The following is a 20435-nucleotide window of genomic DNA, read 5'->3' on the forward strand; positions in this document are numbered from 1 at the left end:
TACTGATTTAATTTTTTATTATCATTAGAATGGTAATTATTATTATTATTTGATGGAAAATAAATAAATACAGTTAGATTAGATATTTGACCTGCCTGTTGTTAATGAAATAGTGCACATACAGCCGTGTAAGGGAAACAGGTCAGTTTAGCTCAAAGGGAATCATTTATGATTTAATAGGGAATTTGGTCAGAATCACTGTTTTACGGCTGATAATTGAGTCGGCAGCGATTCACTGTACAACATCAACTCTGCAATGGATATTAAAATCCTAAATATAGTGAAAACACTATTAAATAGCACAGTAACAAGATCGCCAGTTTAAGACATTAACTTGTAAGCACAAAACACAAGATACTTCTCTTTTCAATATAAATAAGACTTTATTGGATAAATCGAAGACATGTAACCTAATCTAACAAATAAACACACACACCGAAAGTGAGGAAAGAATGAGTTTAGAAGAGTGAAAATATGAAATCCCGAGTTTATAGCAGTATATGCCATTGCATAGACCTGAACAACCATCGGTCGTTTAATTAACCCTTGCATCGAGTTCCTCAATGAGGTTAAAATTTATATTAAATGCATCAGTTCAGCCAGAATCTGGAGGTACTTGCATTGCTTGTGTGTCCTTGCAGAAAGGGGGGGTTTCCCAAGGTTGCTGATTGGCTGGAAGTTCAGTGGTGGATCGAAGTGATGTCTTGGGCTTTGGCTGACTAATGGTGTGGAGTCAGTGGCTGGTTGAAGTTTTGAAGCGGGCGCAGTCAGAGTTGGACTTTTCAGCAAAACTTAACACAGAACGCGAAACTCTCAACGGAAAGAAAAGAAACTGAAGTAAAATAATAAAAGTATATGTAACTTATATAGTTTTATTGTACATTACACAAAAAACAATCATTTTATTCATTTCAACAACTTTACCGACGCTGCATATCTTTAGTCTTTGGCTGTGTCCATTGCATCTGCATTAACAGAAAGTGGTTTCTGGAAGTATTCCTGGGCCCATTTAGTAATGTCAATGACAGAATCATGTCGATGAGTGATGCTGTGTCGTCTGAGGGCCCGAAGACCATGGGCATCCAACAAAAGTCTTCGGCCTTGTCCCTTACACACAGAGATTTCTCCAGTTTCTCTGAATCTTTTGATGATGTTATGCACTGTAGATGATGATATTTGCAAAGCCTTTGCAATTTGATGTTGAGGAACGTTGTTTTTAAAGTATTCCACAATCTTTTTACACACTCTTTCACAGATTGGAGAGCCTCTGCCCATCTTTACCTCTGAGAGACTCTGCCTCTCTAAGACATCCCTTTTATAGCTAATCATGTTACAGACCTGATGACAATTAACTTAATTAGTTGCCAGATGTTCTCCCAGCTGAATCTTTTCAAAATTTCTTGCTATTTCAGCCCTTTGTTGCTCCCGTGCCAACTATTTTGAGACCTGTAGCAGGCAGGAGAAGTGTAAAATTTCTCAGTTTAAACATTTTTTATGTTCTCTATGTTCTATTGTAAATAAAATATTGGCTCATGTGATTTGAAAGTCTTTTAGTTTTCATTTTATTCAAATTTAAAAAACGTTCCAAAATTTCCGGAATTTGGGTTGCAGTTTCACACCCTGTGCACACATGAAGTTACATTAAAGCTTTTGTAGATACATCCAATAATACATACATTTTATATTACGAATAATTATAGCATTGCACATGAAACAGTGTAGCTTAATAACCCACAGCTGCAAGAAAACAAAGCTCTTCAAATTATGTAGAAGTTGCGAAAGCTTTAGTTAACAAAGGAAATGGAAACACTTTGTGGTTGAAGTGTCTGTTCTTTGTGTTGAGACCTGAAGTTTGATCTGCATCTTTACGAATGATGGACACAATGGAGAAGGTCATGTTCTTTTGTGTTTTTTCATACAAAATTATTCAGATCACTTCCAGCGGTAAATTTATCCTACTTTGCGATACCACACCATTAACCTTTTTAACCTTAAATATAGTAGATGTTTTTATCTAAATCATTTCAAAGAATCAGTTTTTGATGTTTTGCAGATGTTTCAGAACATGATGTGAGTATTTTACGAGTCCAGCTGAATGAAAGCATCACTCTGAACTGCAGCATGACCGACAGATACGAAATCTCCTGGTATCACCAGAATCCTGAATCTGGACGACTAACACTACTGATGTCTGCCAAGACCAGCAGTGTAGCGGGAAGAAAACTGCTAGTTAGGTACATTCAAAACCAGAGTCGTCTGACAGTTAAAGCAGATGTGGGGATCAACACAGTCTCGCTGGTTATTTCTGGACTAATGGAGTCAGATTCAGGTCTTTATTTCTGTGGAACAAAATCATTGGAAATGCAGTTTGACAAACCCATCAGACTACAAATTGAAGGTTAGTACTGCTGACTTCTCAATGTCTCTCAAATCTTCATAATGATTTCAATGAGGAGATTTTTTAGTAAATTATTTTTCCGTTGCTCAACTTATTTTATTCATCACTAGTACTACACTCACAAAAATGAAAGTTTCCAGAAAGAGTGTTTTTTTTTTTCTCACAGCAATGGCATAGAACTATTTTTGTTTCCACAAAGAACCTTTCAGTGCACAGATTTTGAAAGAAGTTTTGTTTTCTTAGTGTGATGAACATTTTAATCATGTATAGAACCATTTTTTCCACTATAAAGAACCTTTTGTGGATTGGAAAGATTCTTGGGAATCATAAGGCGGTGTTTGTGCTCCAGATATTCCTAAAATCCTGTTGTTGTTGTTGAGGAGTTTGCTGCTATAATAATATTGCAACTCTTTGTGTTTGAGTAAGTGATTATATATTTAAAATATTTTCAGACAAGCTGACAGACAGAGAAGACAAAGTTAATTCTGTCACAGAACCTCCAGAGGATGTTGATATCACAGGTGAGAGCGGAAATCATTCTCATGCAGGCATCTCTAGCTCTAAAATCAGTATTAATTCTTCAGTCAAGTGCATTAGTGTAAGTTAGTGTCAAGTTCATTGTTCCGACTGAATAATCTTAAAAATAAAAGATCCAGAAGAGTGTTTTTGCAAAGATAACCCAACCAACCCCCCCCAACTTTTTTTTTTTTTTTAATTTCCCACGGAACAGTGAACAATTTTTAAAGGTGTCATAGAATGCATTGATACAATATTTTAAATTGTTCTCTGATATCTACATAGATGGTATGTGGCTTAGGTAAGGGCAAAAATTCTCCAGAAACGGTTTTACAAGTGCATTTACATCTCTAGAATGAAACGGTCTGTTATTGGCTTATTTGGAAGGGTCATTAATAATAATGTTGAGCTCTGCTCTGATTGGCTGTTTCTCAGTGCGGCTCATTTCAATAACTCACAGCAGGAAGGAAACACAGGGAGGAAAATATATATTTCTATACTTTCTCTCGCAGTTATATCGTCGGGTAATTATACTGTATATAAGATGTGGGCATCAGGGAGCCGCTATTAATATGTGAGGCACTGAAACTGCTTTCAAATGGACTAGTGCTTTTTACTTTCGCTTTGGAGCTTCGCGATCACACGATCTCTGTTGATACTATGGAGCAGCAGTACTTACCACACATTTCACAAGATCAGATGCTTGTCAGTGGTGCTCAGGATCTGTAAATCATTCGCCATCATCCTCAGTCATCTCTCCTTACTCTGTTTATGTGGTAAGTGAAATCTTATGTACTGTAATGTAACAGGCCACTACTAGCAAGGAGCTAACCATGTCCCTTTAGTGGCTCGCGTTATTTTATTAGAATGCATTATTTGCTTTCTGTGCTTTTCTGAATACAGACACCAACCCATCCCTGCACTTCACATCCCCTGCACAGCCTGGAACATAACATTTATTTCCATGATCTGCCATTTTCAGTGTTGTCCTCGCTTGTTTCTTCACAATACCTGCAGAACTTCTGATGGTTCGGCTGGCGGCTGGCCTAGAACACGGGCGGGTATACGTTATGCAAATGTTGGGGGCGTAACTATTAGTGATCCCGACTATTACATCACAGTCGGTGTTATGTTCTGATTCGCCTATTTTTCAGTGGTCTTTTGCATTCACGAGATTTACATAAGAAGGAGAAAACAATGGTGTTTGAGGCTCAAGCTATGTTATTTCCATGTACAGAACTCTTATTATTCAACTATGCCAAGGTAAATACAGTATTCCATTCTATGGCACCTTTAAAGGTGATGCATATATTTACTTCTCTTGTCTTTACTAAGGCATAAAATAGGCTACCATAATGCATTTGCAGATATTTGGAAGCATGTTAAGTTCGCACTTGTTTCTCAAAACAAACAAAACAAATAAAAACAATTACAGCCAGATAATCTACTTTGAAATATGAGTTCCATGTCGGAATGTCTGTTTTTGTTTTGGTCTGTGTGACTCTGCCCACTTATAGTTTAGGCTACTATTTGTATTTCTATATGTGTATTTCTACAGCCCATTGCCAGTTGGCAGTAAACATATGTGATTAGATCTCTGCCCCAACTCCGCATGTGAAAGATCATATTTCGAGTGCACAAAAGTGCATTCTGTGGAGAAAATGTTTGAAAATGTTCGCCAAAGAAGAAAGTATTTCAAGCTCACGAAAATGTATTTTGCATTTAAAATATGTTTATGGATGTGTGCAGACCTTATCTTTTGCGTGTGCACAGTTTCACTAGCTTGCTCCCCTGATGCCCGCCTTCAGTGCTCTCTGCTTGCTCAACACAACCCAGCGTTACAATATGCCATAATTCCAGCCAATCAGAGACAAGGCTCCTAAATACTGACTGGCTGCCTTGACAACCAATCACAACATTCCCTGAATTACTGACTAAAGCGGAAGAGTAAAAATACAGTGCATGCATACTTATTATGCAAGTTGATATTCTGATCAAATTTTTTTTCCAAGCACATTTTACCAATTCCAAACGACATCAATCGTAATAACTATTATTAATCTTGAATAACTGAAATGCAATTGTTCATGAAGGCTGGAAGTGAAAAACACTTTATATGCAGGTATGCATAATTATTTAAAAGAAGATATTTATTTTATTACTTATAAAGATAAGAACCTTTTTTTTTTTTTTTTTTACAGCACTTTTATAATCTAAAGAAACCTTTTCCGCTATAAAGAACCCTTTCTGGGGTTGTTTAGTTGCCAAGCAACATATATTACAGATTTTTACAATGGCTTCAAACTCAGTATAAATCAGGATTAGTGTATCAACTATGATTATTTTGAAAATGTTGTTTGATTAATTCTCTCTCTGTATAGATGAGGTGACTCTGACGGAGCGAGTGCTGATGTTCGGTGGTGTTGGTCTGGCTGTGTTTGTGTTTTTTCTGGCTACAGTCGTCGCAGGAGGAATCATTCACTATCACGGTTGGCAGAAAGGATGGGCCGCAGCTAAACGTTCATCTCTGATTCATCACAAATCAGTTAAATGACACATTTGTGTGCTTTATTTTCCCCTCTATCCCAATAATCAGCATTGCTGTAGGTTACAACCGATGGTGGCTCATTAATGTGGTTCAGATGTGGTTCTGTTGGCCAGATCTCACTTAGACTTCTGTTGTGGCATTATTATAAACTGAATTCATGAGGAAATATACATGCTATCTGTTTTATGGCACATAAAGCTTGATTAAATAAAAAATGTTTTCAATGTTAAATGTGCTGTTAAGAGTTCTGATCAAACAAACTGCACTAAAACTAAGAAATTATGTGTGTTTGTGCATTTTCTGGCAGAAAACCTGATCATTAGCAATGCTAAACCTTTTCAAACACCACTGTATGTGTTCAATGATGTCAGATCTGTTCTCACAGTTTCAGAAAAACAAAAAAAATGTGTCGCACAATGAACAATCATGATGTCCTGACTGACTGCAATAAGATCAATATATTTACAGCTAAACTGTAACATGTTTAGAGATGTTTTGTATGTCCATTTATGCTACATTTGCATTTGCTAATTTACACAAAATCATGAAACGACCAACAGATGGTCATGATGCATTACTGCAGCGACCCCGTATATTATATCCATATATTATAAGCTAAATCTGTGCAGTAATGCAAACATCAAATAATAATAAAAGTATTGGCATAAAAGTTTATAATCTGGATGTAAACACTTACAACAACTGTGATCAAAATGAGTAAATGACACGTGAAACTAATGTTACGCTTCAAATAAAGATTGTATCTCTATTATGTGTATCTATCTCTAAAAAAGCTGCTTTTAGACTAAAGAGAAAGTTTTGAGTTCTGAAATTTAGAAAATGTTTTTATAGTACAATGATCTCTTAAATGTCAAAAGGTCAAGTGAATTTTGGTTTCTCAGTTTATGACCCCTTTAATTGTTTGTTGAATTGCGATCAAATAAACAGCAGTAAAACCAAGAAATCACATGTGTTTTTGCATTTTCTGTCAGAAAACCTGATCATTAGCAATGCTAAACCTCTTCAAGTTTATTATCTGGATATAAACACACATATATTATGGCAACTCCGATCAAAATGAGTAAATGACATGAAACTTCAAAAAAAAAAAAAAACAAAACAAAACAAATCTAGATTATAAATTGAGTTTAAAGAACAGCTAATAGGCCTTCATCTGGCGTCTAACTTGCACTGTTAGCACTATTAGCCGATTAAAATGTACAGTCTTACAGACTAGGATGTAAAATGTATAACCTTGTAGTATTTGGGACAATAATAATGCATTTTAATGAAGGATTCTAAAACTATAACTGGAGACAGATTTATTTTTTATAAACAACAGTAACAGGTACCGATTAGGCCTATTGTGCTTTTCAAGGCACTTTGTGACTTTTCTTACTTCATACACAAAAAAAGAGCAAAACTTTGACAAAATTTAACTTCTTGATGATTTGATATTTTATAATAGTGATTTTATAAATTCAAATTAGAAAACAAAAAAGTGGAAATGAATGACTAATAAGCCAATAAGTGCTCCTCTGCTGCCATCTACTGGTTATAGTGATAATTTGGTGTCTTCGTTCAGCACAAGGTATATTTTGGTTTAAAGGGGATCATTTTAGAGCTTTAAAGTGCTGGAAATAGTTGTGTGAAATGCTTGAAAGTCATTGAAGAATGCTTTAATTGTTTCTCTCAAAAGCCTGTACAATCCCTGAAGTTAATAATGTCAAGTCAAGTCACTTTTACAAACCTGATTTCAAAAAAGTTGGGACACTGTACAAATTGTGAATAAAAAAGGAATGCAATAATTTACAAATCTCATAAACTTATATTTTATTCACAATAGAATATAGATAACATATCAAATGTTGAAAGTGAGACATTTTGAAATGTCATGCCAAATATTGGCTCATTTTGGATTTCATGAGAGCTACACATTCCAAAAAAGTTGGGACAGGTAGCAGTAAGAGGCCGGAAAAGTTAAATGTACATATAAGGAACAGCTGGAGGACCAATTTGCAACTTATTAGGTCAACTGGCAAAATGATTGGGTATAAAAAGAGCCTCTCAGAGTGGCAGTGTCTCTCAGAAGTCAAGATGGGAAGAGGATCACCAATTCCCCCAATGCTGCGGCGAAAAATAGTGGAGCAATATCAGAAAGGAGTTTTTCAGAGAATAATTGCAAAGAGTTTGAAGTTATCATCATCTACAGTGCATAATATCATCCAAAGATTCAGAGAATCTGGAACAATCTCTGTGCGTAAGGGTCAAGGCCGGAAAACCATACTGGATGCCCGTGATCTTCGGGTCCTTAGACAGCACTGCATCACATACAGGAATGCTACTGTAATGGAAATCACAACATGGGCTCAGGAATACTTCCAGAAAACATTGTCGGTGAACACAATCCACCGTGCCATTCGCCGTTGCCGGCTAAAACTCTATAGGTCAAAAAAGAAGCCATATCCAGACATGATCCAGAAGCGCAGGCGTTTTCTCTGGGCCAAGGCTCATTTAAAATGGACCGTGGCAAAGTGGAAAACTGTTCTGTGGTCAGACGAATCAAAATTTGAAGTTCTTTTTGGAAAACTGGGACGCCATGTCATCCGGACTAAAGAGGACAAGGACAACCCAAGTTGTTATCAGCGCTCAGTTCAGAAGCCTGCATCTCTGATGGTTTGGGGTTGCATGAGTGCGTGTGGCATGGGCAGCTTACACATCTGGAAAGGCACCATCAATGCTGAAAGGTATATCCAAGTTCTAGAACAACATATGCTCCCATCCAGACGTCGTCTCTTTCAGGGAAGACCTTGCATTTTCCAACATGACAATGCCAGACCACATACTGCATCGATTACAACATCATGGCTGCGTAGAAGAAGGATCCGGGGACTTAAATGGCCAGCCTGCAGTCCAGATCTTTCACCCATAGCAAACATTTGGCGCATCGTAAAGAGGAAGATGCGACAAAGAAGACCTAAGACAGTTGAGCAACTAGAAGCCTGTATTAGACAAGAATGGGACAACATTCCTATTCCTAAACTTGAGCAGCTTGTCTCCTCAGTCCCCAGACGTTTGCAGACTGTTATAAAAAGAAGAGGGGATGCCACACAGTGGTAAACATGGCCTTGTCCCAACTTTTTTGAGATGTGTTGATGCCATGAAATTTAAAATCAACTTATTTTTCCCTTAAAATGATACATTTTCTCAGTTTAAACATTTGATATGTCATCTATGTTGTATTCTGAGTAAAATATTGAAATTTGAAACTTCCACCTCATTGCATTCTGTTTTTATTCACAATTTGTACAGTGTCCAGACTTTTTTGGAATTGGGTTTGTATTTATATAGCGCTTTTAACAATACAGAAAAATAAAAACTGCACTGTGCAGTAAGCAATCATTAATGTGTCACCAGATCAACATGAATGGTTTCAGAGGAATCCTGTTCCTGTTTGCTGATTTTTGTAAAATAACTCCTGTTTTTGCTTTTCAAATAAAAGAGTGGTTTCATGTTGCAGGCTCATTAATTGTTAATAAATAGTTGATAATAAATAATCAAATAATATTGGGCTTGTTTTTGCAGCTGCGGTTGCTTATTTTTCTCGCGAGACTTGGCAGCAGTGGTTTGCTTGTGCTACGTTCTATTATTGGACTGTTTTTTCATTTGCTATTTAATGTTTCTCTTGTGCACCAGAAATGGCAAAGCTTATGAGCTGGACAGCGTGGTGCATCAGTGCGAACGCTCACAAAATTTAGTTGCACTGACAGGAATTTTTTTTTAATTATGTAGAAGCTGCATAATCTTTCCATAAGAAAGCAAGTGGAAACACGTTGTGGTTTAGTGTCTCTGCACTGCAAGGAAATCTGCAGTTTGATCAGTGCTTTTACAGACGGAAGACGATGGAGAAGGTCATGCTCTTTTGTGTTTTTTCGTACTTGATTGTTCAGATCACTTCTAGCGGTAAATATATTCTCCTTTACAAATTCACATCACTGACCTTATTATCCTTAAATATAATCAATGTATTGTTCATTTCAGAGGATCAGTTTATGATTTTTTCCAGATGTTTCAGAACATGATGTGAGTGTGTTAAGATTTCAGCTGAATGAAAGCATCGCTCTGAATTGCAGCATACCCAGCAGATATGATATGGCCTGGTATCGCCAGAATCCTGAATCTGGACGACTAACACTACTGATATTTGCCAGAAGCATCAGAAAAAACCTATTTACAGACTATCAAAACAGTCGTCTGACAGTTAAAGCAGATATGCTGAGAACAACAGTCTCACTAGTTATTTCTGGACTAATACAGTCAGATTCAGGTCTTTATTTCTGTGGAACAAGATCAGTGAATTCAGAAATGAGCTTTGCAAAGCCCATTAGAATACAGATTGAGGGTTAGTTCTGATGACTTTTCAGTTTCTCTCAAATTTTCATACTGTTTTTAATGCTGAGAATTATTTTACTGTTTCTCAATTTATTTCAATCATAGTACTACACATAAAAAAGGTGTTTTTTTCCACTGCAATGCCATATAAGAACCATTTCTGTTTCCCCAAAGAACCTTCTAGTGATCAGTTCCTTAAAAAAAACATAGTTTTAGTGTGAAGAACATTTTAATCATCTGTAGATCTATTTACCTCTATAGAGAACCTTTTGTGCAGTGGAAAGATTCTGTGGATGTTAAAGGTTTTTTATGCTGTGTTTGGGCTCCAGATATGAATGAATTGTATGAATGTTGTTGATGAGTGATCATATATCTAAAGTGATCATATAATTTCAGAAAAGCTGACAGACAGTGAGGACGAAGCTAATTCTGATGCTGAGATCACAGGTGAGAGCAGAAATCATTCTTGTTTGTGTCTCAGTTTATTTCAGGAACTCTTCAAGTGCATAAGTTATGCAGATTTTAATAATCTAAAGAACCTTTTTCCACTATAGAGAACCTTTTGTCCAATGGAAAAGGTTCTTCATAGAACCATCAAATCCAATTAAAAACTTTTTTTAAAGAGTGTAACATGTTCATAGTTACTGAGCACATAACTACTTGTCACATTATTACAGAATGTGCTTCAAAGATGTCATTTTAGCACAATTTTATCACAGTTCAAACCCAGCACAATCAGAATTAGTGTCTGAACTATCTGTGTTACTTATTCTGTTGTTTAATGAATGCTGGTTTATGAATGTTTCCTGTCTGTCTGTAGACGGGTTGACGCTGATGGAGCGTGTGCTGATATTCGGTGGTGTTGGTCTGGCTGTATTTGTGTTTTTTCTGGCTATAATCATTGCAGGAAGAAATATTTACTATCACGGTTGGCAGAAAGGATGGACTGCAGCCGAACATGCTGGTCTGAGTGATCAAAAATCACCTAAATGACACATTTGTGAGCTTTATCTTTCACTCGATACGTTACACCGATGGTGGCTCACCAGTGTGTGGTTCAGATGTGGTTCTGTTGGCCAGATCTCACTTAGACTTCTGTTGTGGTGAAGCTCAGTCTAGAGGAGCATTAATACGTACTGTACATATAAGCTGAGTTCATGAGAAAGTGTAAATGTCATCTGTTTTATGGCACAAACTTGTTCAAATAAAATGTCTTCAATGTTAAATGTGTTGTTGAGCGTTCTGATCAAATAAACAGCAGTAAAACTAAGAAATCACATGCTACGGTCATATTTTTGATGGAAAAATTATAGAAACGATCATTCTTTCTAAATGTGATGTAGACCTAAACTGTCTGTGACTATAAATAAACAGAAACAAGCACGACTGAATAAGTGTGTGTCGTCTTTCTTTTGTGAAAAAATGGTAAATACCACTTTATTTCTGTGTGACTAATTTGCAATTTTGAAACAAATCAATTTATTAAGATCAATGTATCAAAAATAACAAAAATAATTATAAAATACAAGATACAAAAAAAGTTGAGTAATTAATGACATAATTTTTGGGTGAACTATCCCTTTAAACATTTCCTTGTTTGTACAGTCTTTTTTGCTTAATCTTATGTAACTTTATTATTTTGAGTTCGATTAACTTAAACCATTTAAGGCAATAAGTTTCCTCAAACTATTGAAGTAGCTATATAGCTGTTTAGACTTAGACTTGTTACCTGAATTCAAACGGACTGAGTGGAGTAAACTTTTAATTGACTAAACCGCACTTGAAAAATACAAGTGACTCAATGTATAGGAGTTTACAGTACTCATATTTATTGGTTTTAAAACTTAAGGCAATTGCTTTGCTTTAAACAGTTTGAGATAGTTGATTTTCACAGCATTAAAAAGGAAGTGGAAACACGTTGTGGTTTAGTGTCTCTGCACTGCAAGGAAACCTGCAGTTTGATCAGTGCTTTTACAGACGGAAGACGATGGAGAAGGTCATGCTATTTTGGGTTTTTTCATACAGGATTATTCAGATCAGCTCCAGCGGTAAATATATTCTACTTTACAATTTCACATTATTGATCTTTTTATCCTTAAATATAATTAATGTTTTATCTGAATCATTTCAAATGATCAGTTTATGATGTTTTTCAGATGTTTCGGAACATGACGTGACTCTAAGATTCCGGCTGAATGGAAATATCAGTCTGAACTGCAACACGACCAACAAAATCATAATGTCCTGGTATCACCAGAATCCTGATACTGGACGACTAACACTACTGATATATACTCTCTATAAAAACTATAAAAAATATCAAAACCATCGCATGAGAATTACAGGAAAAGTTGGGACCAACACAGCCTCACTAGTTATTACTAACCTAACGGAGTCAGATTCAGGTCTTTATTTCTGTGGAACATGTGTTTCAATGTATTCAGAAATGTACTTCAACAAACCCATCAGACTAGTGATGGAGGGTTAGTACAGCTTTGATAAATTTCTCTCAAATCTTCATAATGTTTTTAATGCTGAAAATGATTTGACTGTTTCTCAATTTATTTCAAACATGTTACAAATAAACTTTTTATAAAGGTTTTTTTTTTTTTTTTTTACTGCAATGCTGTAGAGGAATCATTTTTATTTCTACAAAGATCCTTCTAGTGATTAGTTAATAAAAGAAGCATTGCTTTCTTAGCGTGAAGAACATTTGAATCATCTGTAGAACTGTTTTCCACTATAAAGAACCTTCTGTGCAATGGAAAGATTCTGTGGGTGTTAAAGGTTCTTTTTATGCTGTGAATGATTCCTCAAATCATGTGTGTTGTTGAGGAGTTTGCTGCTAATAATATTGAAACTCAGTAAGTGTTCATATATTTTAAATATTTTCAGACAAAGAGGACAAAGTTCATTCCGTTACAGAACCGCCAGAGGATGTTGAGATCACAGGTGAGAGTGAAAATCATTCTTACTCATATTTTATTTTATTTTATTTCAGAACTAAATTTTTATTTTTTAATTATTTTTATTTCAGGAATCAAGTGCATTAATGTATTTGTTATAGGTTATGCAAATTTTAATAATCTAAAGAACCTTTTGTCCAATGGAAATATTACATGGATGTTAAAGATTCTTCATGGATTGAATTAAAACCCTTTTTGTTTTTAATAGGTGTAACTTTTCATAGTTACTGAGAAACATAACTATACTTGTCACATTATTATAGAAAGTGCATCACAGATGTAATTTTAGTGCAACTTTACCACAGTTCAAACCCACTACAGCCAATCAAAATTAGTGTCTGAACTATCTGTGTTTCTTTGTTCTGTGGTTTAATTGGTTCATCTGTCTGTCTGTAGCTTCTACAGTCGCGGTGATGCTGACGGAGCGTGTGATGGTATTCGGTGGTGTTGGTCTGGCTGTGTTTGTGCTTTTTCTGGCTACAGTCATTGCAGGAGGAATCATTCACTATTACGGTTGGCAGAAAGGATGGACCGCAGCCAAACGTGCTGGTCTGACTGACTGAAAAAAACCCTAAATGACACTAAATTTGTGTGCTTTACTCTATCACAATAATCAGCATCGTTGTATGTTACCACTGATGGTGGCTCACCAATGTGACTCAGATCTCACTTAGACTTCTGTTGTGGCAAAGCTCTAGAAGAGCATTAAAGTGCCCCTTTTATGCTATTTGAAAGGTTCATAATTTGGTTTTGAGAGTCCTCAACAATAGGTTTGCAAGATCAAAAAACATGCACTTTCATTAACTCTTTTGTGCATGATTCTCAAACGATTCGTTCGAAGATTCATCTTTCCAAACCCCTCCTTTTTGCATGAGGCTACTCTGCTCTGATTTGTCGGATATACCCTTACGAAAAAGAAGTTTATTCAAGTGTGCTATACTTCTTTTAAACTAAAAATAGGAAAGTATACTTTTAGTCTACTTTTGTCTACTTCTCAGAAATGGGCTTTATGTACTTCTCAGAAATATACTTAAAATGACATTTAAGTATACTTGACTTATACTTAGAAAAAGTCTAAATATATTTGAGCTATACTTGTGCTCCTAGAATCCATGTTTTCATTGTTATACAGTAGGGTGCACTAGTACACATCTTCTGTACAGAATTTCCAAAAAACACAAGTGAAGAAGAAACCAAAACAACAGACGCTTCCACATGTAATCAAACACGATCAACAGACATAAAACAGCATCAAAACTGTGTAACGTTATGGAATAAAATGTCACCAATGAAGAGGTAATAATGATTGCCAACCTTTGGGGTGTTGATCGACTCCATCTACATTTTGATTATCATTCTGAATCCAATTAATAGTCTTTTTTTCAGCTTTTTGTTCAAAATGTTGTTTTTTTCTTTATTTTTTATTTATGAAACTTACCCACATTCAAGTGTTTAAAAAAGAATGCATGAAGCTAGAATAAAATGTTTTTGTTTACAAGCAGATAGCCTGTTCTTTCTTTTGATGTTTTGTATGTTCAGATATTCATATATATAACAAAATCTATACAAATTAATACCTAAATAGGGACAGTAGTATACTTAAAGTATGATGTAAAGTTCACTTAAAGAAAACTTACGAGTATACTTACAGTATAAAACTACTAAACTAGTAGTTTACTGAGACTATACTTCAAAGTGTGCTAAAAATGCTACTACATGTATTTAATTAGTAAACTATCAGTATACCTATAAGTTCACTTTTAGTATAGTTGCAGTACAAGCTAAAAACATTGATGTAAACTAGTTGTGTACTCAAAATTTACTACTGTTATACTTAAAATATACTTAAAAGTATGCTTTTATGTACTAGAAAGTGGGCCAATTTAGTCCCAAGGAGTATTGAAATAGTACACTTACAAGTATACTACAAGTACACTGATATTTGTATACTTACTACATAAAGTATACTTAAAATATACTTGAACTTACTTAAGTATACTTAATCAAATAAACTTGAAGTATACTGCTTTTTGGTAAGGATATGGAGTACTGATAAAGCACTGCAGTTTGTAAACCAGCGTATTGTTCCATCCTTTATCATGACTTCAAGTAATAAGAACAACAGACATTCTATATTAATCGGCACATTTCTAGACAAAGCGGGCCTACTGCTGATCAGCAGAACTATAACGTGAGTTAGCCAGAAACTTAGTGTATACAAAACACTCAAACCTACATATTTTTTTGCACGCTCGACAGAACATAACAGCAACAAATATTAATCATACTTACAGGTTGTGATTGAGACAAACTGGACACTGACTGATTTCTCAAAGACAACCTGTTTACGAATCCTGCATTGAACCCGTGGTAGTCTGAGAAGCAATCATCAGTGAAATGACTGGAACACAGCAAAAGGTTGTGATTATACTGCTGTGGTATCGTAGTAAAGATGAATTCTTCACAGCCTTTGACTGGGTTCAGGTTTTCGTGGGATGCCGACAGAACAAAGGCGGGCATTAAGCCAATGTGGTAACTTGCGACGTGTGAACTTCACAGAAATGCGATTCGAATCACAAATGACTCGTTTCAGCGATTCAGAGTTGACTCTTTCTTTTGAGAGACCATAACTTCACAATACACTTGCAGCTTTACAACTTTGCAGACTGTTTACATTCACATGCAACTACATTACACACTGCATGAAAGGTTTCAAAAATCCATAATAGGGGTTAATATTTACATTTAAGCTCAAGAGAAAATATAAATGCCATCTGTTTTATGGCACATAAAGCTTGTTCAAATAAAATGTCTTCAATGTTAAATGTGTTTGTTGAGAGTTCTGATCAAATAAAGAGCAGTAAAACTAAGAAATCACGCGTGTTTGTGCATTTCCTGACAGAAAACCTGATCATTAGCAATGCTAAACCTTGTCAGACACAACTGTATATATGAAATGATGCCAGATCTGTTCTCACAGTTTCAGAAAAACAAAAAATGGTTTCGCATCATTTCACAATGAACATTCATGATTTCCTGACTGACTACAATAAGATCTCGCAACTAAATTCGCATATGCGAATTATAATGAAGTGTAGACATGATGTAAATAAGAGATTCATTGCAGGGTCGGAAATTAACAAGGGCTTGTAGCAAAAATGCCCCACAAATTCAAGACAAAAGGGCAAAAATTGTGTCACGATATGCTCTCAAACAAGAAGATCCAATTACAGCTAGTACAGAGTACAAAAACAGTAATCCACATCAGGGAAAAAGCAGACAAACATGCTAAATGTAATCCACAAAAGGAACCCGTAAAACAGAGAACAGAAAACAATACTGATGTAAACAAGGGCTAACAGAACATGGTATATATAGGAACTAATAAGACTAATGACACACAGCTGAAAACTATGAGAACTAGTAGACAGAGCAAAGGATGATGGGAAATGAAGTCCAGAGCTGACAAACTATAACCCAGAAGGAGTGCCCTCTGGTGGCTGTTATGGGCTGTGACAAATTGCCCCTGCACAATTGAACAATGTTGTGTCTTACACCCAATCGCACTGTAAAAGTATTAAGTACTCCTTTTCAATTTTATTTGGGTATAAGTACAAAAGTACTTGATTTTGAATGGACTTAAAGCTGCAGTCCGTAACTTTTTTTGATTAAAAATGATCCGAAATCAATATTTCAGCAAGTACATAACCAGCCAGTGTTCAAAACTATCGCCTTACTTTAGCCCGATTTACAACGCTTAGCTTATAATAATGTTTTCTAATTTGAGTGGTACGGGTAGGAATTCACAGGAAGTTCGAGCATGGCACTGTGTCATTACGTCACGTCTGTAAACATAAAGAAGTTATCCCGGCTAGTATGCTATCGCATGTGAGGATCCAGCAGGTGTCGAATCGTTTATAGCCTTTTCTCACAGCAGCTGGAATAATTAAATGTATCATTTTGATGGCGGATTGTAATCCAGAAAGGATTATGTGTTTAGATTAGATTAGATTAGATTAGATTCAACTTTATTGTCATTACACAAGTACAGGTACAGGGCAACGAAATGCAGTTTAGGTCTAACCAGAAGTGCAATAGTAGCAAGTGCAGTATATACAATGGTTGAATAAGTGCAGGACAAGGATATGTACTGAGTATATGTATAAATATATATAGAAAGATGGTTATTACTATAAACAGAATTTACAGGTGAATATGTATAGTGAATAAATATACAGAAATTACAAGTGAATATGTATAGTGAATAAATATACAGAATTTACAGGTGAATGTGTATAGTGAATAAATGTACAGAATTTACAGGTGAATATGTATAGTGAATAAATATACAGAAATTACAAGTGAATATGTATAGTGAATAAATATACAGAATTTACAGGTGAATGTGTATAGTGAATAAATATACAGATGGCTATTACTATAGGCAGAATTTACAGGTGATATGTACTATCAATATAATATATATACAGATGACTGTTACTATAAACAAGGTGTAAAAGTGCAGTGGAAGTGATTAACTGTACAAAATATTAATGTAAGCATTGATAATGTAACAACAGTCGGCAGTGCAAATGAGCATAGTCCAATTTAGGTATGGTAGTGCAAGATACAAAAGTAAACAGTTGTTACTGTGATAAATATTTACATTCAGTAGTGCAAATAAGGCAGATGTGAGGTAGGAGAGAAGAGTTAATAATATATGAGGAAGTGGATCAACGGGGGTTAGAGTTCAGTAAAGAGACAGCTCTGGGGAAGAAACTGTTCTTTAGTCTGCTGGTCCTGGTCCGGAGGCACCTGAAACGCCTGCCGGAGGGCAGGAGAGAAAACAGTCTGTGGGCTGGGTGAGAGGAGTCCTTAAGGATGCTGCGAGCTCGATGCAGACAGCGTTTCCTCTGGATGTGTTCGATGGCAGGTAGTGGAGTCCCTGTGATGCGCTGGGCAGTTTTCACCACCGTTGCAGTGCCTTGCGCTCCGCAACAGAGCAGCTCCCATACCATACTGTGACACAGTTGGTCAGGATGCTTTCTATTGCGCAGCGATAGAAGTTCACCAGGATAGCCGAGGAGAGCTGATTCTTCCTCAGTGTCCTCAGAAAGAAGAGGCGCTGGTGAGCCTTCTTGACCAGGCTGGAGGTGTTGGTTTTCCACAACATGTCCGCCGAGATGTGGATCCCCAGGAACTTGAAACTGGAGACACGCTCAACAGCCATTCCATTGATGTGGATGGTGTCGTGTGTGCCTCTTGACTCCTTCCTGAAGTCCACGATGAGCTCCTTCGTTTTGGTGGTGTTGAGGAGCAGGTTATTTTCAGTGCACCATGTGGCCAGGTGCTGGATCTCCTCCCTATAGGCAGTCTCATCGTTGTTACTGATGAGGCCAATCACCGTGGTGTCGTCTGCAAACTTGACGATGGAATTAGATCCATACACAGGCTTGCAGTCAGAGGTGAAGAGGGAGTAGAGAAACGGGCTTAGCACACAGCCCTGTGGTACACCAGTGTTAAGTGTGATGGATGTGGAGCAGGTGAATCCTGATCGAACATTCTGGGGTCTGTTGGTCAGGAAGTCCAAAATCCAGTTACACATTGAGGTATTGATGCCCAGGTCTCCAAGTTTGGCTATTAACTTGGTTGGGATGACAGTGTTGAATGCTGAGCTGAAGTCAACAAACAGCATACGTGCATAAGTGTTCTTATTGTCCAGGTGAGTGAGCACAGAGTGCAGTGCCATGGAAACTGCGTCCTCTGTGCTCCTATTGCTACGGTAGGCAAACTGGTGTGAGTCCAATGTGGATGGTAGAGAGTCTTTTAGGTGTTCCAGGACCAGCCGCTCAAAGCACTTCATGACGATGGGTGTGAGTGCTACAGGGCGGTAGTCATTAGGGCACCTCGGACTAGAGTGTTTTGGCACTGGCACAATGGAAGTGCATTTAAAGCATGTTGGTACGGCTGCTTGGGCAAGAGACAGGTTGAAAATGTCTGTAAAACCCCAGCGAGCTGCTCCGCACATGCCCTGAGAACACGACCAGGGATGTTGTCTGGTCCAGCAGCCTTGTGCGCGCTGATCCGGTTCAGTTCCTTGCAGACATCTGTGGAGGAGAGTATGATTGGTGGGTGGTCATCTGAGGGATTGAGCTTGGTGGCAGTTTCTCTGTTGTCTCTTTCAAAGCGAGCATAAAAGTAATTTAGCTCGTTCAGGAAGTTGACATCAGTGGCTGCGGGGGTGGAGTGGGTGGGTTTGTAGTCACTGATGGCCTGAATGCCCTGCCACATGCGTCGAGGGTCAGAGTTGGAAAAGTGTCCCTCTATCTTTAGCTTGTAGCAGTGCTTGGCCTTTTTGATGCCCCTCTTCAGGTTTGCTCTGGATGTGCTGTAGGCTTGTGCATCTCCTGATCTGAAGGCAGTGTTGCGTGACTTCAACAGGAGTCGCACTTCCTTGTTCATCCAAGGCTTCTGATTTGGATATGTGGTGATCTGTTTCTGGGTTGTAACACTGTCAATGGTGATATTGATATGATCCAATACAGAGGAGGTGTAAGAGTCAATGTCTGTGTGAGCGCCACTGGTGGCTTGAGAAGCAAACATACTCCAGTCTGTGTGTAGAAACCTTTCCTGGAGTGTGGAATCTGCCCCGCAGGCCACACTTTGATGGTCTTCACTGATGGCTTCACACGGTTGATGAGGGGTGCATATTTGGGGTGAGGAACAAAGAAAGGTGATCTGACTGTCCCAGGTGGGGAGGGGTGTCGCAACGTAAGCTCCAGCCATGTTTGTGTAAACATGGTCTAAGGTTTTGTTTCCTCTGGTGTGACAGGAAACATGCTGGTGAAACTTGGGTAGCACTGACTTTAAGTTTGAGTGATTAAAGTCACCTGCAACAATAAAAGCCGCCCGGTGATCAGTCTGTTGTTTACTGATGGCTGCGTGAAGTTCTTTCATAGCAAGCTTGGCATCAGCATCCGGGGAATATAGGCTGCAGTTATAATGGTGGAAGTGAACTCCGCGGTAGATAAACGGTCTACATTTAACCATGAGAAACTCAAGGTTAGCTGAACAATGACTCCCAACAATAGCAGAGTTTGTGCACCAAGCTTTGTTAATGTAAATGCACAATCCACCACCTCTGGTCTTACCGGAGCCATCTAATGTTCTATCCGCCCGAGTGTGTGGCGTCCCGCTAGCTCAATAGCGGTGTCCGTATTCCGCTGTTTAACCAGGTTTCCGTGAAGATTAGGACGTTACAGTTCAAAAGTTTCTTGCTGTGTGTGATGCTGAGTCGAATCTCCTCCATTTTGTTCACTAGCGACCGTACATTGGCAAGGAAAATGCTGGGTAAAGAGAGCCGGTGTGGTGTTAGCCTTAGCTTAGCTCTTAGTCCTCCGCGCTTCCCCGCCTTTGTTTACGATCTCGGCGCCGCCTGCGAGCACTTCCGCCCGGCCGGGTAGGGTGCATAGCCTCGGGTGTCCTAGCGATCTCAGGAAGGAGTCAAGATTGTCCATAAAAGTGTCGGAAATTGCAAACCGATATCCAAAAGCTCACAACGGGTGTACGATGTAAAGGCACAACTGTTCTGCACGAACAGGCCGAGATGAGTAAG

General features: G+C 37.5%; 2 protein-coding genes across 7 annotated transcripts; both read left to right on the forward strand.

Moving 5' to 3' along the window:
* The first annotated feature begins 1844 nt into the window (after positions 1-1844).
* Positions 1845-6231, forward strand: LOC131525936 (uncharacterized). The gene is made up of 4 exons (XM_058753945.1): positions 1845-1944; positions 2054-2398; positions 2851-2919; positions 5296-6231. Exons 1-4 carry the CDS (start codon positions 1872-1874, stop codon positions 5466-5468), a joined length of 660 nt encoding a protein of 219 aa, XP_058609928.1. The 5' UTR covers positions 1845-1871; the 3' UTR covers positions 5469-6231.
* A 2893-nt stretch (positions 6232-9124) lies between these two features.
* On the forward strand, positions 9125-15546 carry LOC131525823 (uncharacterized). Of its 6 annotated transcripts, XM_058753780.1 has the most exons (6): positions 9125-9425; positions 10251-10301; positions 10675-11902; positions 12011-12337; positions 12750-12806; positions 13217-15546. In XM_058753780.1, exons 3-6 carry the CDS (start codon positions 11842-11844, stop codon positions 13381-13383), a joined length of 612 nt encoding a protein of 203 aa, XP_058609763.1. In that variant the 5' UTR covers positions 9125-9425; positions 10251-10301; positions 10675-11841; the 3' UTR covers positions 13384-15546. The 6 variants fall into 6 exon arrangements, 5 of the variants coding, with proteins under 5 accessions (XP_058609763.1, XP_058609762.1, XP_058609765.1 ...); XM_058753779.1 differs by having other exon boundaries at positions 9125-10301; XM_058753782.1 differs by having other exon boundaries at positions 9125-9864; positions 10251-11902.
* The last annotated feature ends 4889 nt before the right edge of the window (positions 15547-20435 follow it).

This window comes from Onychostoma macrolepis, chromosome 19, assembly GCF_012432095.1.
Source record: "Onychostoma macrolepis isolate SWU-2019 chromosome 19, ASM1243209v1, whole genome shotgun sequence".
NCBI classification, from domain to species: Eukaryota; Metazoa; Chordata; class Actinopteri; order Cypriniformes; family Cyprinidae; genus Onychostoma; species Onychostoma macrolepis.